This window comes from Hypomesus transpacificus, chromosome 6 (genome assembly GCF_021917145.1).
Source record: "Hypomesus transpacificus isolate Combined female chromosome 6, fHypTra1, whole genome shotgun sequence".
Taxonomy (NCBI): Eukaryota; Metazoa; Chordata; class Actinopteri; order Osmeriformes; family Osmeridae; genus Hypomesus; species Hypomesus transpacificus.
Window position 1 is genome coordinate 9,083,077 of NC_061065.1, and position 23,274 is coordinate 9,106,350.

The 23,274-nt window shown below is 45.3% G+C and overlaps 4 protein-coding genes and 1 long non-coding RNA gene across 5 annotated transcripts in view; 2 read left to right on the plus strand and 3 right to left on the minus strand.

The window, feature by feature from the left end:
• Positions 1-125: 125 nt before the first annotated feature.
• Positions 126-2,904, minus strand: LOC124468533. The gene is made up of 5 exons (XR_006956197.1): positions 2,634-2,904; positions 2,029-2,065; positions 1,379-1,439; positions 1,141-1,246; positions 126-901 (listed from the first exon to the last, which is right to left on the minus strand). It is a non-coding gene; the product is annotated as an uncharacterized LOC124468533 (long non-coding RNA).
• Positions 2,905-4,651: 1,747 nt separating this feature from the next.
• paqr8 (progestin and adipoQ receptor family member VIII) lies at positions 4,652-7,989 on the minus strand. Its single transcript, XM_047021310.1, has 2 exons — positions 5,174-7,989; positions 4,652-4,838 (listed from the first exon to the last, which is right to left on the minus strand). Exon 1 carries the CDS (start codon positions 7,905-7,907, stop codon positions 6,864-6,866), a length of 1,044 nt encoding a protein of 347 aa, XP_046877266.1. The 5' UTR covers positions 7,908-7,989; the 3' UTR covers positions 4,652-4,838; positions 5,174-6,863.
• Positions 7,990-9,913: 1,924 nt separating this feature from the next.
• mcm3 (minichromosome maintenance complex component 3) lies at positions 9,914-16,514 on the plus strand. Its single transcript, XM_047021308.1, has 17 exons — positions 9,914-10,087; positions 10,449-10,561; positions 10,808-11,016; positions 11,234-11,364; positions 11,724-11,962; positions 12,250-12,358; positions 12,499-12,652; positions 12,772-12,903; positions 13,112-13,320; positions 13,544-13,718; positions 13,895-14,021; positions 14,217-14,367; positions 14,777-14,917; positions 15,155-15,261; positions 15,350-15,423; positions 15,513-15,618; positions 15,846-16,514. Exons 1-17 carry the CDS (start codon positions 10,013-10,015, stop codon positions 16,042-16,044), a joined length of 2,451 nt encoding a protein of 816 aa, XP_046877264.1. The 5' UTR covers positions 9,914-10,012; the 3' UTR covers positions 16,045-16,514.
• Positions 16,515-18,523: 2,009 nt separating this feature from the next.
• il17a/f3 (interleukin 17a/f3) lies at positions 18,524-19,378 on the plus strand. The gene is made up of 3 exons (XM_047022140.1): positions 18,524-18,585; positions 18,777-18,958; positions 19,099-19,378. Exons 1-3 carry the CDS (start codon positions 18,571-18,573, stop codon positions 19,376-19,378), a joined length of 477 nt encoding a protein of 158 aa, XP_046878096.1. The 5' UTR covers positions 18,524-18,570.
• A 226-nt stretch (positions 19,379-19,604) lies between these two features.
• stmn4 (stathmin-like 4) overlaps positions 19,605-23,274 on the minus strand; it is a 4,445-nt gene continuing 775 nt past the window's right edge. The window contains exons 2-6 of the mRNA XM_047021663.1: positions 22,608-22,671; positions 22,354-22,449; positions 21,909-22,114; positions 21,489-21,680; positions 19,605-20,968 (exon numbers count right to left, since the gene is read on the minus strand). Coding sequence (XP_046877619.1) covers positions 20,909-20,968; positions 21,489-21,680; positions 21,909-22,114; positions 22,354-22,449; positions 22,608-22,620 — 567 coding nt within the window. The 5' untranslated portion in view covers positions 22,621-22,671 and the 3' untranslated portion in view covers positions 19,605-20,908. The remainder of the gene's footprint in view (positions 20,969-21,488; positions 21,681-21,908; positions 22,115-22,353; positions 22,450-22,607; positions 22,672-23,274) is intronic.

Consider the following 23,274-nt stretch of genomic DNA (forward strand, 5'->3'; position numbering starts at 1 on the left):
TTGCTGTAGGCTCTAAATATTTTGTTAACATTGTTACATTTCAAAGCCATAATCATAGTCACCAACCTATTATCATGATTTTGCTATTTTATTATATGTTATATATTAGGAAACATTGACAACTCTTTAAAGAACAACTGGCACGTTTTTAATCAACAAATCATTGCATTCAAACAGACAGAAATGTAATTCCAAATGCGATCCAACCACATATATGGAGTGATGTGTAGGCCTTTACTGTGCTAGGCAATACCAGACACACTGGGGTGTGAGTCCTTGGATTAGTCCTGTGTGTTGACTCTACCACGTCTCTGCCAGACACAGAGCAGGGATTTTAGTCTGAGCACCACCCCTGTCCCAATCCCAATCCCAACCCAGACGGAATGCTGTCCATTCATTATGTCATGTGACCTAGTCTGGTTTTATGGCAATTACAGACTGGGGCATGTGCTGAGAGCCAGGTGCAGTGAAGCTTATTTGAACAACAAATCAAATACAAAACAAAATTTTACAAAACAAAAAGGAATCCTCAAATCACCAAATTGCATGATAATCATCCAAGGATACAGAGTAAAGAAGTAAACTTGGTGGCATTAAATTAAGTCAAAGTGTAATCATGTAAATGTAAGAACCACAAATTCCTGTCTCTATTTTTTTCTGTCTCTCTCTTTCTCTGTCTCTTGCAGGAGGTCTGGGCTCTCCTGTTGTGAAGGCTGGGTGGGTTTTGAAGCACAGAGGTTGATGTCCAGATTATGGATTGTCCTGGAATCGTCACAAGGTCGAGTCCCACTTTGATGGGTTGATGGGAGGGGGCGACGGGGGTCTGGTGGGTCTGGAGGGGTGTGGCAGGGAGGAGTGGGCCCTGGAAATGTCCTCAACATCATAGGTCAGGGTCACTTAGCTGTAGAGAGAGGGAGAGAGAGAGAGAGAGAGAGAGGGGGGGGGGGGGGGGGGGGGGGGGGGGGAGGGACAGAGAGAGAGAAAGAGAGAGAGAAAGAGAGAGAGAGAGACAGACAGACAGATAGAAATACACAAAGGGAATCAGCTTTAGCCACATTTGCTGAAACGTGTGTTTTGGCCTTCTATAGGGTATACAACATTTGTCAGATCAAGTCCCACGCAGAGAGCAGACTGGTATACCTGGTTGGTGTTCTTGGGAGAGTGTTTCGGACGCGGCTCGGGATGTCGGGCACTTCAGGCATGCTTTTGTGGTCTTTCCATTGCGTGACAGACACACCCTCTTGGCCTGGGACAAGAACAAGCAAATACACTACATGTAAAAGTCTAATCTACTAAATATTCTATGCACTGTTAACATCAAAATGTGTTTAATTGATTTTTTTTATGATCACACATGAAACTATAAAGGTTAAAATACCTTTCACACTGTTTCCATTACTGGTCTTCTGACTCGTGCTTGTGCCATTCTGACTATTAGTCTGAAACAAGAACAGCAGAATAACTTAAACGTGTCCGTGTCTAAGACGTGATGTTTCTTTTACTGATGCAGTGCTGCAACACTTAGCAGACACTCTTATCCAGAGCGACTTACAGTAAGTACAGGGACATTCCCCGGAGGCAAGTAGGGTGAATTGCCTTGCCCAAGGACACAAGTAATTTGGCATGCCCGGGAATCGAACCAACAACCTTCTAATAAATAGCCCGAGTCCCTAACCGCTCAGCCATCTGACCCCACGGAATCTACCGTTTATGGCTCAAAATTGGCAAACAAATGAGTGGCATAAGAAGCACAACAACGTTTACAGCAGACAGACAGACAAGCAGACAGACAGACAAGCAGAGAGACAGACAGACAGACAGACAGTCAGACAAGCACACAGACTGACAAGCAGACCGACAGACAGACAGACAAGCAGACAGACTGATAAGCAGACAGACAGACAGAAACAGACAGACAAGCAGACAGACAAGCAGACAGACAAGCAGACAGACAGACAGACAAGCAGCCAGGCAGATGGACAGTCAGACAGAAAGGCTGATAGTTGAAAGATTGATTGTCATCCTTACTTTTGCACTTTCAGATTTAGTCTGGGCATCAGTTTTTCTGGAAATGAACATAGAAATAAATTAGACAGAAGTACCATTTTCACTTGGAATTCAACCCACATTTTAACACATAAAATGTCCATGATTTAAGGTTCAGTTAAACATATAAAACTGCAACTGTCTTCCCGATCTTGTCCAATTCAGTGTTTCTTGTCAAAACCAAAAAATTCTAATATTGTACTGTCAATTGACAACCTAACCACTGATGTGCAGGTGTGTAATTACACAGAAGTACCATTTTCATTTGGAATTTCACCAACATTTGAACATAACAACATAATAACATAATATCCATTATTTAAAAATCAACGATCAAACTGCAATTGTCTTCCCGATCTAGTGTTTCTTGACAACCTTCCAACTGACGTGCAGGTGTGGTGCCTAATGATTTGTCATGTCAGTCAGCAGCTGTCCTTCTTGGGAAGTTCCTGGAGAGGACTGACTCATCTTGAGTGTTTAAGATCTGGCACCTGCCCAGGTGTAGTCATGCTTGACCAATTCTTCATACATAGCAAAACAACTGGGAGTTGGCCACAGTACTGGAAAGACAAGACTCAAATATTTACCTGCACCACCCAGTGATGATTATTTTTTGACTGTTTGCCAAAAGGGGAAAAGTCAATGGGTTTGGGTGTGGCAGCATATAAATCACATGGAATCAACTGTAGATCCTCAATATGAAAAGTGCCATTGGTTTCTTCTTTAACAGTAGAGTGGCAAATCCTAGCAAACTCCAAATGCCAATTACCGAACATACATACAAAAACATAAATACAAATTGAAAACAAAAAGGAAAATACAAAAGCAGCCCTTGAATCTGTTGATTCAATTGGTTTCCATATACAGTGCCCTCCAAAAGTATTGGAACAGTGAGGCCAATTCCTTTATTTTTGCTGTAGACTGAAAACATTTGGGCTTGACATCAAACGATGAATGTGAAACCAGAGATCAACGTTTCAGCTTTTATTTCCAGGTATTTACATCAGGATCTGATGCACAAATTAGAAAATATCACCTTTTTGTTCGAACCCACCCATTTGTCACGTGAGCAAAAGTATTGGAACATATGACTGACAGGTGTGTTTTGTTGCCCAGGTGTGTCCTATTACATACATTATTCAATCAATAAATACCACTGAATGTCTACACTCAGGTTCAGATTGGGTAAGATAGGTTTTGTCTATGCAGACTGTATTCAGAGGTGAAAACAACATGAAAACCGGAGCGCTGTCTTTGGGTGAAAAACAAGCAATTGTGAGTCTTAGAGAAGATGGAAAATCAATCAGAGCCATTGCAGAAACATTGGCCATAGCCAGTACAACCATTTGGAATGTCCTGAAGAAGAAGAAAACTACTGGTGTACTAAGTAACAGACGTCGAACAGGTAGACCAAGGAAAACATCAGCAGTTGATGACAGAAACATTGTGAGAGCTGTAAAGAAAGACCCTAAAACAACTGTTAGTGAGATCAGCAACAACCTCCAGATGGCAGGAGTGAAGGTATCACTATCTACTGTTCGCAGAAGACTTCATGAACAAAAGTACAAGGGCTACACCAGAAGATGCAAACCACTCATTAGCAAGAAGAATAGGAAGGCCAGGCTGGAATTTGCCAAAAAGTACAGAGATGAACCTCAAAGTTTTATGGACTGATGAGACAAAGATTAACTTTTACCAAAGTGATGGAAAGGCTAAAGTTTGGAGAAAGAAAGGAACTGCTCATGATCCCAAACACACAAGCTCATCTGTGAAACACGGTGGAGGTAATGTCATGGCTTGGGCTTGCATGGCTTCTTCTAGGACGGGCTCATTAATCTTCATTGAGGATGTAACACATGATGGCAGCAGCAAAATGAACTCGGAAGTCTACAGAAACATTTTGTCTGCCAATTTAAGGAAAGATGCAACCAAACTGATTGGCAGAGCCTTCATCATGCAGCAAGATAACGACCCAAAACACACTGCCAAAACAACAAAGGAGTTCATCAGGGGCAAGAAATGGAAGGTATTAGACTGGCCAAGTCAATCTCCAGACTTAAACCCTATAGAGCATGCATTTTACCTGCTTAAGAGGAGACTGAAGGGAGGAACTCCACAAAACAAACAACAACTGAAAGAGGCTGCAGTGAAAGCCTGGGAAAGCATCAAAAAGGAAGAATGCAAAAGTTTGGTGACGTCAATGGGTCACAGACTTGCTGCAGTTATTGAAAGCAAAGGATTTGCAACTAAATATTAAGTCTTATTCACTTAAATATGTTTTAAGTATATCTGTTCCAATACTTTTGCTCACATGACAAATGGGTGGATTCAAACAAAATGTGATATTTTCTTAGTTGTGCATCAGATCCTGATGTAAATACCTGGAAATAAAAGCTGAAACGTTGATCTCTGGTCTCACGTTCATTATTTGATGTCAAGCCCAAATGTTTTCAGTCTACAGCAAAAATAAAGGAATTCGCCTCACTGTTCCAATACTTTTGGAGGGCACTGTATTCCCCACAATCAGTTTTTGCAAAACCCAAGCAACAACATTTTTTGTATTTAACTCAAATATTCTGGTTCTACTGGACAGCCGGCTGCTCACCTGTGACAGCGAATGCAGACGGCGAGGAGAGTGATGAGGCTGACGAGGAGGAGGAGGGAGGTCGTGCACACCTCAAGAGAAGAGGATCCCATCAGGGTCCAGTCAGAAACACCCTCTGCCATGGGAGCCATGGTCTATCTGTCTCTACTTCTCCCTTTCTGTTCTCTGTCCTATCTTTTCTTCTCGGCTGTGGGATGAAGAAGGGTCAAACAGGAGGAGTGGTGAACAGCTGCTAAGTCACGTAACATACAGAGGGAAAAATCTAGATTTAGCTCAATCATTTCAGATCATCAAGCGTAGAGTACCAGCTGGTGTGAACATTAGCAGTATTGATGAAGGCTCATAGTACACATTTACACCTAAACAATACAAGGATAACACACCTCTGTCAAGCCACCAGGCATTCTACATAAACACAAGAAGATCTGTGTAGCACTTCGTAGCTACTGACTTTGTGAGCCCCTTTATAGTAAGTGTTTTACAAAGCTTCTGCTAAAAGAATGTTCTTATTATTATTATTACCTTCTGTGGGCTTGATGTAAGTTCTTCTTGGTTCCGTCTCCTTGGTTGGCAGCTGACAAGAAAAGTAGACCAGTCTCTCCCCTCTGATCTATCCAACTGAGAAATGTCCTTCACCTGGACACATCTTATGCTGTCTCCCCAGCCCTCCAGGAAGTCTAATGTCTTCATCACTGATGTGCATCATGATAGCTGACATACCAGTGCTTTAAACAAACCAGCTTGGAAGCATGAAAGAGGCGTTGGCAACTGGTGCAGTCACATTTCTGACGCTAAGCAAAACACAGCTGTTGAGTGAATGTTAAAATCTGATTACATCCTTTTTTGTCCTTAATGATTTATTACATCAAATACAGCAAAACTGTTTTCATGTCTACATCAATGACGTGTATGACAATACTGCCCTCTACAGGTAGTTTACTATACTTTAGCAAACTACACAACAATTTGACTCTTTGGAGTCCAAATAACCATATTGCTACTGGGTTCAGTTTTACAGTGACTAGGACTAGGAAGGAAAAACAAATATAATTCACAAACATATCTGAGACAAGGGACTGATTCTCATATCAAAAAGAGATTCTACTAGTCATCAAGAGTTGCCAGCAGGCATAAATCCTTTCCCTCCACCAGAAACTAATGGGATTGGCTGCAACCCACCAGATCACTCACCAAGGAGCTGATCACAATCAAGTGTTTGTCATAGTGCAAGAGCACGAGTTGAATGGGTTTGTCGAGTTTTCACAGATCTGTATGACTGATTCTGGAACGTTTGATCAGGGCCCTTCCTTGGTCACACCCAAAAACCTCCACAGACCTGCCAGGTGGGAATGCAGCGGTGTCTCACCCCCCCCCCCCCCGCCCCCCCCGAATCTATGATTACCTAGTATCTAAAGTCAACCAACCAGAATCACCCCTAGTGACTCTCTTGAGACTGATGGAATGCATGGTTAGATCTGTGGTCGCTAGGGAATGAGGAAACATGGAAGGAAACCACTTCATTGACATGGAATGCAGCCCCTGAAATAGGTTATATCCTGAGCACTTGAGGAGATATCATGAGATCAAAGGAAGCACAGTCTGACAGGAATACAGCTGTTTTCAGTATGCAGTCTTGATTTATGACCAATTTGAGATTTGCTTGACATTTTTATGCTACAATATCATGCAGGCAAGCCCATGAGTTAACACATCTCTCAACAATTTTCAATTCCCTAGAGTTCCTCTAAGACCTCTCACTCATCCATAATCAGATTAGGTGGAAATTATCCTCCCTCCATCCCTCCCACAACCAAATTACAGTGTGTTCCACTTCTTACAACTGCCCTTTGTTTGTTCCAATCCCCTGCTTCAACTCGCTAAAGCTTGGTACAGTTTAATCCAGATTTAATATTTTGCTGACTGCTACTTTAACAGTGACTGGTCCATTGTATCAGACGTTAGAGTCAAACGCAAGCCTGTTGATAAGAAAGTCTGCCTGAGATGATTACTGTACTTCATTTTTCATTCAAGAATGACCACTAATAGATGCTGTGGAAACGCATTAATATCCCCAAATTATATTATATTTAAGGCAACTCATTTCCATAATTTATAGTATGAGCATGAAAAAATATATTTATAAATTCATAATATTCATATTTTCAAAACAATAAACTGTTTACAAATAAAAGAAACATTCCTCTCCTCCACCTCACTCCTGTCCTTTGCCAAGTCTTCTCTGAACTTGTCTCCTCATGAGAAAAGCAGTCAGGGCACTACAGAACACCAACACTACAAAAGACACACCGGCGAAGCACAGCTTCCTCTCTCCATACACCTCCAGCAGCGTATCCCTCCGCCGGCTATAGTCCCCCGCTATGGCCTCCAACTGACAGACGGTGCACAGTGACAGAAACACATGGAAGATCTGGTGGGCCTGACCCAGGATGTCACAGCGACCTGGGAAGAAGCGCTCAGGAATGGGACAGGAGAAGAAGAAGGCGGCCAGCAGGAAGAAAGCCACCTGGAAGCTATGGAGGGGCAGCGCTGGGTCATCTTTCCAGGTCTGGGTGGCCAGGCGATGAGCCACGGGGCTGATGTCCAGCAGGTACGCCAGGCTGGTGGGCACCAGCTGGCAAACCTTGCGGTGGAGCGGGTACGGTCGGCGATAACGCGACTTGGCGAAGCAGCAGGAAGCACAGGAGAGCCACCCCAGGAGGAAGGCTCCAGGGAGGTACCAGGACCCCACGCTGCTCTCCCTCCAGGCAGGCTGCGAGCAGTAGAAGTAGTGTCCCAGGGCGCAGCCGTACTGGTACACCGCCACCCCCACGTAGTCCAGGAAGAACAACGAGTAGTGGGCCAGCTCCGAGTGAGACTGCAGCAGGTGGGCTGTAGCGCTGCAGCACAGGTAGGTGAGGGCAGACAGCAGGTAGAGGCAGAGGGGCAGGGAGGCCAGTTCCAGACTGGGACCCCATGCCCCTACGAGGGCCCAGAAACGCAGCAGCAACAGGGGCCCTGTTAGCAGGTGGCTCCACACGTTCAGAGACTCGTTGTGCCTCTGGAACAGACTGAGGAGGTAGCAGCGCCAGTCTTGGCCCACGGGCCGGTAGCCCGATAGGATGTAGGGCTCCCTGAAGAGGCTGGGGACGAGGTAAGCGGGGACTGTGGGGCTGGGGGAGGGCAGGGAGACGAGGAGGTCAGAGATGTGGGGGAGACGGCTGAGCTGCCTCACGCTCAGAGTCAGGGTGTCGGACATGGTGGTGGTTGGAGAGGGGAGGTGGAAAGATGGAGTGAGGGGGGTGGAGGGGTTGAGAGAGGGGGGTGGAGGGGTGGAGAGATAGGTGGGTGGAGTGAGGGGGTGGAGGAATGGAGGAGTGGAGAAGGAGGGTGTAGTGATGGGGATGGAGGGGGGTGTAGGGGTGAAGAAGCTCAGATGGAGGAGGTAAAGCGATGGAGTGTCCTTCAGGAACTACGTTGTGCTCTGCTGTGATAATAAGAGTAGAAAAAGACCAGATATTCATCATCGTCTAAAAATGAACACCTTAACTACATCCCTGCAACACAAATGTAATGCCCGGGTTACACAAACATTACCATCTAGTGGAGAGGGAGCTTCAACACAGAACCTTGAAAACAAAAAACATATTTCAACCCTCCCTTAAACATTTGTCACTTGTTATTGCTTCTATATGTCTAAGGTCAGACCAGGTTTACCCTGTCACTGAAGAATGCCGTCCAGTCGGTTTTTTACTCCCAGCCTAATCTACTGCAAATGATTCTCATTAACAGGTTGATTTGTGGAATTAGATTACTAACAGTCGAAGACAGCACAACCACCCTAAGGAGTGTAGCTCTCTGGGAACAGGATTTGACAGGCTTCTTGTTGTTTTGTCTAACAATGGAAAGCAATGCAGTCACACCTGTAAACCTTCCAGCATATAATTCCACTCCCCCAACAGAACACAGCACCTGGTCATAGCAAACACAAACATTTATGAAGACTTTGTATATGTTAGAAGTTGTAACTAACATATGATGTGCTGTCATTTTCATTAGTGGGGGTTAGTTAGCGCATAATCTCCTCCAAAAAACATAATTTCAAAACTCTTTCAATTTCGACTATATGGGTTTGTTGACAACAACGGTTTAACCCACAAAAAGATACACTGAATTTGAATAAGAAAGGATGTTAATGCAGCCACGGCAATGAAGCCTACGCAGGTCGGTCTGAATATACTATACATATTTATGTAAACCGATGTCAGAGTGATTTGATTGTTTGAAACCAGCATCTGATCACCTACCTGTCTCCTCTCGGTTTCCACAACACAACTGTTGCTGCTGCGGCTTGAAGGTTAGTGTAGAATATCACAAAGCTTCAAAGCTGCCTGCCCATCGCTGCTCATGCCCGACAGAGATGCGCAGATAGAAGTCTCCGGTCCTGAATTCTGACAAATCGTGTGGTTTCATTAGAGGACCAACCGATGTACTGCTGAAAATGCGATTGTCTCTGATGACTGGGCGGAGACTGGGTCAGCTGAGAATGAGAAAAAAATGAGAAAAAGCAGACAAGGGGCAATTGGCTAGCCAAAGTGTGATTACATAATTTTGTTAGTGACATATCGTTTCGATGCGTGCACAACAGTGCAGTGTAGATAAACTGTGTGCATCACACGCAATAATTCAGGGTCTAAGGAGGTATGCATATTTTGCCTATTTGTCTGATGTGATTTTTTGTAGGCTGTTCATGATTTTGTAATCATAATTAAATGCGTTATAATACACTGGTCATGTATGCTGGTCTGGGACTGAGATTGTGACTGAGATAAATACTGCGTACGCAAGTTAGCGCCATCTAGATCTGAAATTGAGCTTCTCGGTTATCCCTGCTTTATCCGCCCATTTCCTGTTCAGTTTTCCCGCGAGTAGGGAAATGTTCATCGTTTTATACGCCAGTGTTCGCCTGAACAATTTTAGCCCAATTTAGGAAATGACCCAGACATTTGAATGTCGCTATAAAATCCTATATTCACTTCTATTTTGCAAAGCTTCTGATACAAAGTTTTTAATGGATAAGAACGCAGACTAATAAGTAATTTAAGGTTTTACTCTGCTAAGTCGGAAAATATATCTATCAAAACCATTGGTCAAGAAAGATAAAACGGAGGTACCCCATGTTTCCCCGCCAAATATGCAAAGTCTTGTGTGTAGTTTAGACCAATCAGAAGTCTCTTCCGAATGCCTGCTGCACTGCGTGGCGCGAAAAGTTAGTAGTTGGGTTCTCAGAGCAACGGCGAACAACATTAATTACTGGAAACTTTTTTGTCAAAAAACGGAATCAGCATACAAAGTTATTACACAATGGCGACCGACGTCGTTGATGATCAAGAGATGAGAGAGGCTCAGAGAGATTATCTGGACTTCCTGGACGACGATGTAAGTTGAAAATTAATATACTTTACTCCCTGTGTGGATCCGAGAGAAGACGCCATGCGTCAGTGGGACAGAATAATCATGTTCTGCAAAAGTCTAATTAGCGTTGGGCATGCCTCAGTAATCACGATTTACAGTAAACAGAAATCTTGCAGTATGTTAGTCCCCGCTCTATTTCTTACGGGTTCGTAGTGAATAGTTTTAGAAAACGGTTTAGTGTGGTATTTTTGCTTGCTGACGTTACCGGTTGCAGCCAAATAACTTGTTAGTTAGCTATATTCTGGCAGAAGCTGCTTTACTGTACAATATAAATGTATGCATTAGCATACAAATGCATGATATTCTCGCATCTCTTCTTCTGCAGCAAGACCAAGGCGTGTACCAGAGCAAGGTCCGCGACATGATCAGCGAGAACAACTGTCGCCTCATTGTCAACATCAACGACCTGAGACGCCGGAACGAAGCCAGGGCAGCCAGGTTTGCTGCTTCACTTCCTTATATTCAAATACACTCATCTGCTGCATTTTATTTCGCCCGACTTTTACTAGTAATTATAAAGTTGTAATTATTCATATCTGTTGAAGAAAACGAGTTAGCTGTAGACATTTGGAAGTTTCAGAAAAAACATTTTAAAGGACCCAACAGCCAAGGTCAATACGGAAAACATAATACAAGTCTCTCCCATCAAGTACTAAACACCTGCGTTCCGAACCAAACTTGCAGGTTAATGAACAATGCGTTCGAGGAGCTGATAGCGTTCCAGCGTGCGCTGAAGGATGCGGTGGCCTCAGTGGACGCCACCTATGCCAAGCAATACGAGGAGTTCTTTGTGGGTCTGGAGGGCAGCTTTGGCCACAAACACGTCACTCCTCGCACCCTCACTGCTCGCCTGTTGGGCAGCTTGGTGTGTGTGGAAGGCATCATCACCAAGTGTGAGTGTCTAATGCCCGCTGCGACTTCACTTCCCACAGCCTATATCCTTCACCCCAATACCTAGAACCTACACGCAACAACACATACATTAATTAAAACACAGCTGTCGGTATTGTATCAGACGAGGTTTAGCAGGTGGGGTGTTGAGTTGTTTGCTGATATGTCCTGCTGGCAGAGTTGAGCCAGACTGTCAGTAAAGCTCTCCTGTCTCTCCAGGCTCTCTGGTGCGTCCCAAGGTGGTTCGTAGCGTCCACTACTGTCCAGCAACCAAGAAGACCATAGAGCGCAAATACTCTGATTTGACCTCCCTGGACGCCTTCCCCTCCAGCGCCATCTACCCAACCAAGGTAGACTCCTCCCTGTTTCCTGTTTATATATCACATCTCTGATCCTTGATCTCCTGCTGTCCTCTCTCTATGCACTGTTTGTACGTCGCTTCGAATAACAGCTTCTGCTGAATTAATAAAATGCAAATATTGTGTTTTAAATGTCGGAGGTTTGAGGATATACAAACTTTCCCTTTCCTTTCTTTCTCTCCATCTCTCTCTTTCTGTCTCCCACCCTCTCCTTTTCTCCATCTTCCTTTCCCTCTTTCTCTGCACCCTCGCGACCCAGCCCATCCCTCCCGTGTCCCTCACTCTCTCCGTTGGGGAGAGCCTACTAACCCCCTGGTCTCCCCCCTCCACTCCCCCCTCCCCTCCCCCAGGACGAGGAGAACAACCCCCTGGAGACAGAGTTCGGCCTGTCCATCTACAAGGACCACCAGACGGTGACCGTGCAGGAGATGCCAGAGAAGGCCCCTGCAGGCCAGCTGCCCCGCTCGCTGGACATCATCTTGGACAACGACCTGGTGGACGTGGCCAAGCCCGGGGACCGGGTGCAGGTGGTGGGCACCTACCGCTGCCTGCCCAGCAAGAAGGGGGGGTACACTTCTGGCACCTTCAGGTAGGCCCCCTCAGGACCCCCCTCTCTCTCTGCGACGCAACTGCAGTCAGACCCGCGGCTGCAGTCAGACCTACAGCTTTTGTGTTGTGTTGTTGGTCGTGGTCGTGGCAGCATCGCTCTTCGGTTAGGTGTCTGATGTGTTTTGATGGTCTCTTACTTTCCCTCCCTCTCTCTTTGTCTTTCTCTTTTCACCCCTCTCTCTTTCCTTCTCTCCCTCTGTCGTTCTCTCTCACTATCTCTCTCCCTCTCACTTCCTGTCTCCCTCTATCTTTCCCCCTCCCCTTCAGGACCATAATGATAGCCTGTCAGGTGAAGCAGATGTGTAAGGAAGTGTCTCCCTTCTTCTCTGCTGACGACGTGTCCAAGATCAAGAACTTCAGCAAATCACGGTCCAAGGTGAGATCACATGATCTAGTACCAGTGATAGTAATACCACATGGTGCCACCAGCATTGTCGACTGTGCTGTGTAGCTATATATACAGTTTGTAGCCATATAAACTGTGTGTGTGGCTAAACAGACTGTGTGTGTGTCCAGGACGTGTTTGACCAACTGGCTCGGTCCCTGGCCCCCAGTATCCATGGTCACGAGTACATCAAGAAGGCCATTCTGTGCATGCTGCTGGGAGGGGTGGAGAAGGTTCTGGAGAACGGCTCACGCATCCGTGGAGACATCAACATCCTGCTCATAGGTACCGAGGAACAGAGGGCATTCTGGGGGAAAAAACAAAGCTGTTTGCTCCAGTATAAGTTGCACACCCTGAGCTGCAGGTAGAGGAGAGTACTGACCCCCGACCCCTGACCCCTCCAGGTGACCCGTCGGTGGCTAAGTCCCAGCTGCTGCGCTACGTGCTGCAGACGGCCCCCAGGGCCATCGCCACCACCGGCAGAGGCTCCTCCGGGGTCGGCCTCACCGCCGCCGTCACCACCGACCAGGAGACCGGTAGGAGACACACACTCTTCTGAAAGCCTTATACATATAGAAAACACAGACACTGGGAAGGTCCAGACAGTAGTGATATAAAATAGTATTTGTGTTACTTCTGTTTATACCTATTATCTAACTGTGCTCACGGAGTTATCTGAACACTTGGAATTGTTTACGGGATGAATAAAGGGAATGGAATGACCGGATCGTTTTCCTCTCTCAGGCGAGCGTCGCTTGGAGGCTGGGGCGATGGTGCTGGCGGACAGGGGCGTGGTCTGTATCGACGAGTTCGACAAGATGTCGGACATGGACCGCACGGCGATCCACGAGGTGATGGAGCAGGGCCGTGTCACCATCGCCAAGGCAGGCATCCACGCCAGGCTGAACGCACGCTGCAGCGTGCTGGCCGCCGCCAACCCCGTCTACGGCCGGGTGAGAGACGCACGCACGCTAACACGTGGTACACACATGCACATGCACACACACCTGCGTATTCCAGTCTACATCAGACAGGAGAATTGGGTTTCAAACACTCAATGCATCTGACACAATAATGACTACCTTTCAATGAATCCACAACTTCTTAACTGTGTAACTAATACTGTATATATACAGTATATATATGTGTCTGAACCCCCTCCTCCCTGCCCTGCAGTATGACCAGTACAAGACTCCTATGGAGAACATCGGTCTGCAGGACTCTCTGCTGTCTCGCTTCGACCTGCTCTTCATCGTGCTGGACCAGATGGACCCAGAGCAGGACCGGCAGATCTCTGACCACGTGCTGCGCATGCACCGCTACAGAGACCCGCGGGAGCACGAGGGCGCCGGTACACACACACACACACACACACTCTCACCACCAGAGGGCAGGAGAACCCCTAGGATCAAATGCATTGGCGGCTTTGACGTTTAATTCTTTGTTGTGCAATACAGGCCACCTTGTTGTCAAACACATGTCAAGAGATGTCGTGTCCTTGTAATTGACTGTGTGTTTGTACCCCAGCCATGGCCATGGGCGGGGCAGTAGACATCCTGGCCACTGAGGACCCTGATGCTGTGCAGGCGGAGCAGGAGGAGATGCAGGTGTACGAGAAACACAACAACCTGCTGCACGGAAGCCGGCGACACAGGTACACACACACACACACACACTCATATACACACAGGTACACACACTCATACGCAGGCACTCACACATCACATGCATAATTGTGTGTATGTATTTACATATATACACACAATGTAGTAATAATCTGTGTGTTTATGTTAACCACATGGCAAGCATAGGTTTGTATCTAAAGGGGAGTTGTGTGCGTGTGCTCCAGGGACAAGGTGGTCAGTAAGGAGTTCATGAGGAAATACATCCACATCGCTAAGGTGTTGACCCCCGTGCTGACTCAGGAAGCAGCCAATCACATCGCAGAGGAGTACACCAGACTGAGGAGTCAGGAACAGATGGGCCTAGACATTGCCAGGGTTGGTACCACTCACACGCACACACACACTAGCACATACACACTAGTACAAACGCACACACACTCACACTAGTACACACATACATATATAGACACACCTCTCCATGGAGCTGTGACATCGCCATGGTGGGTACAGACACACTAACACACACGCACACATTTAGTGGCACAAACATACAGGCACACGCTAGAAAATGCACAGTAGAACATACACAGTAGAACATACACACTAGAACATACACACTAGAACATACACAGTAGAACATACATAATAGAACATACACGCTAGAACATATAGAGTAGAACATACACGCTAGAACATAGACGCTAGAACATACATGCTAGAACTTACACACTAGAACATACTCCAGGGTGCTGTACTGACCTGCCCTGTGGCCTTGTCTCCCCAGACCTCCCCGGTGACGGCCCGTACCCTGGAGACCCTGATCCGTCTGTCGACCGCACACGCCAAGGCCCGCATGAGCAAGACCGTGGAGCTGGTAGACTCGGAGGTTGCCGTGGAGCTCGTCCAGTTTGCCTACTTCAAAAAGGTCTGGTGCCTCTTCATGCTAACCCTCACAGTGCTGTACAGTTAGTGGTGCCTCTTCATGCTAATGCCCACAGTGCTGTACAGTTAGTAGCAGTGGATAGCTCCTGAGGTTTCACCTCTGATACTGTAGAAGAGCTTGGAATAGTCACCTGAATGGTTATACGGCTTTTGTTCGAGTCAGCAACCTGTTTGTACGTTTGAACCAATCCGTTCATTATTACATTTTTTGGGTCCGTAGGTTCTGGAGAAAGAAAAGAAGCGCTCTAGACAGGAAGGGGATTCTGGGTCAGAGGAGGAAGAGGAGGTGTCTGCCTCTCAACCCACGCCGCGCTCCCAGAAGAAGAGGTCAGGCTGTCTCTCTTCAAGGAACTTTCCATCAGATCTACCAGGGGTGTAGGGGTTCATTCTAACCTTTCTGCATTGTGGCCAGCAGGAGTCGCCGTGCGTCCCAGAGCAGTGAACCCTACGACCCCTATGACTTCTCAGGAGAGAAGAACATCCCTGAGAGTAAGAGACTCCCTCATCCTTCACTGTACTCTGATCCGCTCTGCTGTACTCGGATTGGGTTTGACTCCCTCTGTTTACCTGTCCACCAGTTCAGGCCGGCACCCCCAAACCCAGCGAGACACAGGAAGAGGCGGGGCCTATGGATGACGTGGTGCCGCCTAGCCAGGAAGGACAGACAGCTGTCTCTGTTGAGAGGTGGGTGGGACTATTTATTAATTATTTAGGAAGGCATTCAAATAATGCATGTGAAGTACAGAAGGATATCAAGGATCGGAAGTGCATAGTTCTGACAGTATTTCAATTCTATTGACTAGTTTTACCGTTCATCCACAGTGGAAAATAACAATGTCAATGCTACAAAATCAAGATTTGATTTTAATCTGTAGTTGCCTCCCTCCCCTCTCTCCCTCTCCCTCGTCCAGGCTGAAGGAGTTCAAGTCCTCTCTCCTGGAGGTGTTCCGTACTGCACATGCTCAGTCTGTGGGCATGCAGAGCCTGATGTCCAGCATGAATAAGGATCGCCAGGCCCCCTTCACCCCCGACGAGGTCCGCGCCGCGCTCGCACGCATGCAGGACGACAACCAGGTCATGGTGGCCAACGACATCATCTTCCTCATCTGAGAACGCCATCCATCTCGACTGTCGAGCGGGCTCCTGGGAGATCGACGAGAAGGCTGAGGTGTCTCCTGGTTTGAGACGGTGGGAGGGTTGAAGAACACTTTGAAGGGAGGACTGATTGATTTTCACTTGGATTTATTGTTTTTATTTGTCAGTTGAAATTGTGTCCGTTGGTGGACCTTAGATGTTTTTTTTCCATGTACCCATTTTTCTTTATTGACTTCAAACTCATTCTCTGTGTTCACTGTTGAAGTCGAGATGATTGGGGTATGACTCATGTACAACCTGAATCAATGCGTTGCAATTCATACACATGTTTTATTTGTTTTTAAGGTTATGAAGCATTTTTTATGGTAAAGAAGACATTGTCATGTGTAAATATTACATTTTGTAAAAGAAAAAGAAAAACAAAGCTGTCATTGTAAACAGGCGACTAATTGTTCAGCAAAACAAAAAATAAACTCTTAAATGTTGAACAGTAAAGTGTCTGGATATACAGAACATTTTCACAAGCAGGAGTCTCAAGCACAGAGTCTCAAGCTGGTGTTAAGAACAGAAACTCACTCCTACACATGGAGCCTGGTAGAAGTTCCCCCATGTGGTTTCTGACAATGAAACACGTCAGGCTCCTGAAATGACAAAGCATGTTCCGGAGCTCTAGTACCGTTGTGGGGAGTTCATATGAACATCCTGTATCAGCTTCTTATCTACAAAATCAGAAGCAGAGGGCAAACTACTGTAGCCAGTGTTTCCAGGTGTGCTGTTTTCCCGTGGAATTGGACTACTTCTGAAGTGTTGGTTGACACCTGACAACCCTGACTCTAGCAGTCATCCCACAGCCTAGGAACCCAGCAGACTCTACTGTAGCCCAGCCTCGGAACCCAAATTCGACTGTACTCAACCCTATCTACATTTATTCATTTCATTTATTTATTCTATCTACCCGGTAGACTCTACTGTAGCCAAGCCAAGCTACCCAAACTCTACTGTACTCAACCCTAGCTACCCAGTAGAGTCTACTGTAGCTTAGCCTAACGACCCAGCGGACTCTACTGTAGTCTGGGGTCACTTCCTATCTAGATGTGAAAGTGCATTATCTGTGTCGACACTGATTCTCATACAATCTCAGCGCAGATTGATAAGCATCAAAACGAACATTGGTTGTTAAAGGACCGCTATGATTAGAGCTCTATACTGTCATGATAAAAATTCTTCTTAGCACAGAATTACTGATAAGCGCCAAATTAAACACCCATACATTGTTTACAATGGATGATCATGTTGGTTCTCCATAATTTCCCAACTTGCTGTGACTACACAGTCACTTCGCTCCATCTCCCCACTACATCCCGCTCTCCTCCCTTTGTTTTGTTTTTGGTTAAACCAGGAAGACCTGGACTTATTTGGACTCCCCTGCCCTCTCACCACCCACACTACCATTGAGAGATCCTTTCGTGACCGTATTCTTTCAGTTTTAATCAGATATTGGTGAGTCATGATGACGGTGCTGTTACCAGAAATTAATCAGTTCCTCTGGCCTATATTGTAACTTGGGAGTGTGGGTTGACAGTTGTGTTACGCTGGGTGCCCTGTTGTCTCTGTCGTCAGCATTTGTCTACATTGTACAGTCAATTGCTGCAAATGATAGTCATAGTCATAGACAGTTGGTTTGGTTGCTTACTACCTATAGACCTAGATAAAGATCTGTCAACCTTCATGCAACCGATGGAATACAAAGAGAGTACAAAGACACCTGTGATGCATTGCTTATTGTAAAGAAGTGCAGTTCTAACAGTATTTTGTTGGGTAGTCAAGGAATGGTTGTCTGGTGAAATACAGACAGTTCTGACCAACCGTTGCGAACATTAGAACTATGCACTTCTGATCCCAGGTCTGTGATAATCTACAGTGTGTCGGGTTTGACAGAAGCGCCTGATAAATGAGTAGAACCTGTAAATGTAAAATGTTTAATGGACACGGTGCTGTTATGTCCCGCATCATTTGGTCCGCAGACTCAGCAGAATATCTGCTGCTTTCACCTTTCTCCTCTCTTCAGTTTTAACCACATCAACCAGCTCATAGAAACTCCCTGTTCACACCACCCCTGAGGTAGCACTCAGGACGACTGTTCTTACATCTGAGAGCAGTGACTTGTAGCCTATACACCCCATTTGACGAGTCAAAATGAGGTCAAATGCAATTAAATAATTGTGGGGAAGATGTGACTGAAGATGTGACTGAAGATGCTCACATTTTACTTAAATGAAATACAATCTTATATGTGTTTAAAGTTATAGTTAATATGTGATTTCAGGGCTGATGTTGGTCTAAAGCGAACAAATTTAGAATTTGCTGGTACTAGGCACTTCCCAGAAACTCAATAATTAAAAGGTCTTATCTTCTTCAAGATCAGACAACTCAAAGCAGGAAATGCTATAAGCCTAGTCAACACACTGTTGTCTGCCTATATATAAACACCTTCCAAAAGGAACACAGTCACAGATGTCTACAGTCTAACCCTCAAAAGAAATGCTTCTGTTAATGGTGAGTTTTACCTCCTTCTCATGTAACTTTTCTGCACTGTACCGCTGTACCCAACATGCACTGAGTTATTAAAGTAGAGATTGCAACAACATGTTACATGTTACATCTAAAAAACAAAAAATTGTTAAATGAAGTTTTGGATTTTAGATTTGGTAAGGAGCACTTCTAACACAACTTTTGTGTCCTGGCAGACGTGCAGAGTTCTGCTGACTCTGGGACTGGTGATGCTAGGGCTTGCTGCCAAGACAGAGCTACAGAAGAAGAGATACAAGGGTGTGAAGGGTGTGAAATTAATCCTGGATTCCAGTCTGAAAACCCCCCCTGACGTTGTCACACATTTAAACAAGAAGTCCCTCTCTCCCTGGACATACAGGTGAGCCCAGATTTACCTCAGTGGGTCTACAGAGCTTTTCACTGCGGCAGGAGGCAGGTTCGATTCCCCATCCTCTGGAGGTTATTTCGCATTCAAAGCGTCTGCTTAACGTCCCTCCATCTCTCCATCCCATTCCCCAGAGACATCCATGACATGGACCGCATTCCCGAGCGGTTGTCCCAGGCAGAGTGCATTAGCTCCTACTGTGAGTTCCCCCACGGAGGGGAGGACATGGGGTTTGAATCCAAGCCTATCTCCTACCAGACCCTAGTCCTGCGCAGGATCCCCTCCCCGGGCCGGAGGAGGGGAAACAAGGGACCGACAACTAGTAACAACCCTGTGTTCAGGTTGGAGAGTGAGATTGTAACCGTGGGCTGCACCTGTGTAGTTCCCAATATTATCCAGCAGGATTACTACTAGCTTTCACTGTTCATGGAGAGGAAATCTAGAAGAATGTGGTCAGGTTTGAACCCTCTTTAGATCCTTTCTTTCCTACCTGCCTCCTTCCTCCCTCCCTCTGTCTGAAAAATTACAGATCAAACATCAAAAATAGATAGGGAATGTCCAGTATATGTATGAGTAGAGTATTGAAGTGATATTGGTGTATTGGATTCACCGCCCCTTATCTAATAGGACATAGAGAGACGTCAGAGGAAACAAGATTTTTTGACAAAAGACTTTACTGACCATGCCAAAGCAAAAACAATTCAGCCACATAGACAGCAAGTATAAATTCAACAGTATTCCCCCCCAAATACAGACCGAAAGTTTCATCTGGCTTCCCATTTTTTTGTCAGTTTGACTCAGGCAACCTCCCCCCCTCCCCTCCTCCTCTCCTTCCCCCGACCCATACACCTTTCTTCAGTTTTCTTCAGTCTCTTTTTAAGAAATTAAAAACAAGCATGAGACAAGGGTACATAGACACAGGACAAGCACAGCCCAGCACGCCGGTCCATGCATCCGTGAACAAAGCCCACCTGTACGTCCCCTTAAAATCACCTTCCTTTTGTCCTTTCTTAAGCTTTTTATTTTTTTACCTACTGTTCATGCATGTATTTACTACAACTATGTGCTTCTGATTTGTGTGCTTAAAAAAGTGATGTCTATCTAAATCAGAGGGCATTCTTGTGCTGTAAGTTAAAAGTGAATCAAAATGTATTTGTAATCTGTAATGATGATCTAATGTTAATAAAGTAGGCTGTGACAGAATTGATGACAGAACGAGTGTATTGATTTCAAGCAATTCTTTCTTGTACTCCGGCTGAAAGGACAACTTTATTTTTATTTATTTATTTTTCATTAATAATTTATTGAAATTCCTGATAAACCCTTAAAAAATGCAGAGCATGAGTGATTGTGCATAAGATAGTTGTAGTTGGAAAAGCCTGACTTGTATCTAACACAAGTAGAATTTATGTGTACTGTGTAACGGTGTGTTTGTGTGTATGTCTTTGTGTGTGAATGTATGTGTGTGTGTGTGTGTGTGCTAGCGGTTATACATCAGAGGAATAAGCACTGTGATTTACACTCTTATGGTATTGGACGGTAGTAGTAGACCTGGTGAGGTGTTGTACTGAGTCCATAGTGTTATAACCCACTTCCCCTTCCTGCATATCTATACCTGTTCCAGCATCTCTCCACACTCTGAAGTACTGGCCCCCTGCTCAGGTACTTAAACAAACCAATTATCTTTTTTAACTTTTTCATCAATGCTTTTTTTATAATGTTTCCTGATGAACCCCATGAAATACTTAAAAGATTAGTTTCCCAACGGGAGTTGATTAGAGTTTTGAATCGTTACAGCAGAATCACCTCACACCTCATTTGTAGCTTTTTTTTTCTCTGTTTTCGTTTTTCTCTTTTTTTTCCTCTCACAATCTCGAACTTTGCTTTTTCTCGACTCCCAGTGAACAGTCCAGCGCTCCTTCGCTCTCTCCTTCCGTCTCTCCTCTACCGACATGCCTCCTCCTTCAGCTCCTTGTTCTTCCTCACTTCCTCTGCGTGTTTGTCCTGAAAACAAACATAGACAGCAATGTAATTCACGCATATATTAGCATTAATGACATAAACCCCAGGGACACAAACTATAGAAAGCCAACAAAAGTATCATGCATATAAGCACCTCACTTGAAAGTTATTATAGATGGATAGTTGAATATAGATGACATATTTTGTGATAATTTAGATGTCTTCTTTGGAGGGGAAAATTATTTGTTATCATTTATAATTTTGTATTTAAAGCAATGACCAGGGGAGGTTGTTTTATAAGACTAAAGATATCTACTTCTTTATGTATATATATATATATATATATATATAGTCGGTTTTATATATATATATATATATATATATATATATATATATATATATATATATATATATATATATATAAAACCGACTATGACAATGAGAAACCCACTTAGAAACCACAGTAGAAAATCGAATTGTTGTAAAATACATAAAAATCATATACCTATATAAACCTGAACGTAATGAAAAGACAAAATGAGAAGGAAAAAAGAAAACCTACTTTCTCCTGCAGTCGTTCCAGCATGGCCGCCAGAAGAGCCTCCCTGTTCTCCTTGTTGGCCTCCATCTTCTGCTCCAGCTTCTCCTTGGCGTTCTTGATAAAATTGTTGTTCTCCTCGAAGGCCTTTTGGATCACTTCCCGCTCGTGCTCTCGCTTCTCTGCCAGGTGCTTCAGCAGCTCTGCCTCTTGGCACTAGGGGGCGACATAGAGCGTTATCACTGTAGAGGTGCCCAACACCTGAGTCACAACCACGCATAGTATGTGTGTGAGTGTGTGTGTGTGTATATGTGTGTGTTGGTGTGTCTGCATAAGAGGAGGTGTCTCTGTGTGTTCATGTTTGTATACATATATTCAAAAGCATGCGCCTGTGCAAATATATATTTGATTCTCCTCCTCCTTCTCCTCATCACCCCTCCTCACCTTCCTTCTCTCCTCTGCGGCCTCCAGTTTCTTCTGGATCTCCTCCAGGGAGGGGTCTCTGCGCTGGGGCATGGAGGCGTTGAGCTCTGGCACGCCATCAAACGAGGGAGGCTTGAGGATGACCTCAAAGGCCTGTCCTGAAGTCCGCTTGTTCAGCTCCTTCACCTCCACGTCCTTGATGGCACACCAGCCCAGGTCCACCGCATCTGTCAGAGACCAGGCAGGATACACAGTTTAGATTTAGACTTCATAGAAACACAGTTCAGATATATACCTCATAGATATGCAGCTTTGATAGAAAATGTGTGTAGATCCACAGTAGGGCATTTGACAGCAAATCAAAATGTTACACGTTCATATCCCCCTGCTAAATGAACACATCATTATTTGATATGGACCTCACAGATATACAGTATGTGTGTGTCGAATGTGTGTGTGGCCTCACCTTCTGCCTTGTATGTGGGCTTGTCTGTTGTCTGGGGATTGAGACAGGAGCAGAAGAGAGACACCAGGGGGAGCTCTTTCATCTTCTCCTTGTATGCTGCATGGTGACCACACACACCACAGTTACACCCACACACCACAGACACACACACACACACACCACAGAAAGCAGCATTTACCAAAGAGTCATCACAGTTTGTTTTGTCTAAGTCACGTTCAATTCCCAGGGATCTGGCATGCGTATCTGCTGTTTACCTGCCAACGTCATCTTTCTCCTGTGTCTTTCACTCAAGGTAAAACCTCAGGGCCAAATACAATCCTACAGGACAAAAAGACAGTGACATGATTGTTATCATTCCCTGCTTGGTGATCAGTGATGTGACGTTAGAGGAGCAGCAGTGATACTGTGGAAAGACTGAGAAAGAGAGAGAGAGAGAGACATAGAGAGACATAGAGAGACAGAGACAGAGACAGGGAGAGCGAACTGTTGACGGGGGAATAAAGGCAAAAATGAGCTGAGAGAGAGAAAAAATGGGTAAAGAGGGAGAGAAAGAGAGATACAGACACAAAGACAGACAGCAAGATTGACAGACAGACAGACAGACAGACAGACAGACAGACAGACAGACAGACAGACAGACAGACAGAGAGAAAGAGAGAGAGAGAGAGAGATTGGGACTCATTCTGGACTCTCAATCCAGAATGTTTTCCCACCTGTCCTCATGCATTCCCTTCTGGGCTGTTTCAGGGTGCTCCCAGATGTACACACCCATACACTAATACACACAGACACACACACACATACAAAGAGGCCACCTGGTTCATGTGAAAGCCACCCAGGGTGCAGACCTCCTGCAGGGTGAGCTGTTCACTCCTTGTTTGTCAATAAGAAGCCAGCAAGCCGGCCTCCTCCCTGCTCACT

Bases quoted from the DNA above. Each gene is read 5' to 3' on its own strand.
- paqr8 (XM_047021310.1), bottom strand. From the start codon at position 7,907: ATGTCCGACACCCTGACTCTGAGCGTGAGGCAGCTCAGCCGTCTCCCC.
- mcm3 (XM_047021308.1), top strand. From the start codon at position 10,013: ATGGCGACCGACGTCGTTGATGATCAAGAGATGAGAGAGGCTCAGAGA. The intron at 11,963-12,249 runs GTAGGCCCCCTC...CCTCCCCTTCAG, and splicing joins TACACTTCTGGCACCTTCAG to GACCATAATGATAGCCTGTC. The intron at 13,719-13,894 runs GTACACACACAC...TTTGTACCCCAG, and splicing joins GCGGGAGCACGAGGGCGCCG to CCATGGCCATGGGCGGGGCA.
- il17a/f3 (XM_047022140.1), top strand. The intron at 18,959-19,098 runs GTGAGCCCAGAT...CCCATTCCCCAG, and splicing joins CTCTCTCCCTGGACATACAG to AGACATCCATGACATGGACC.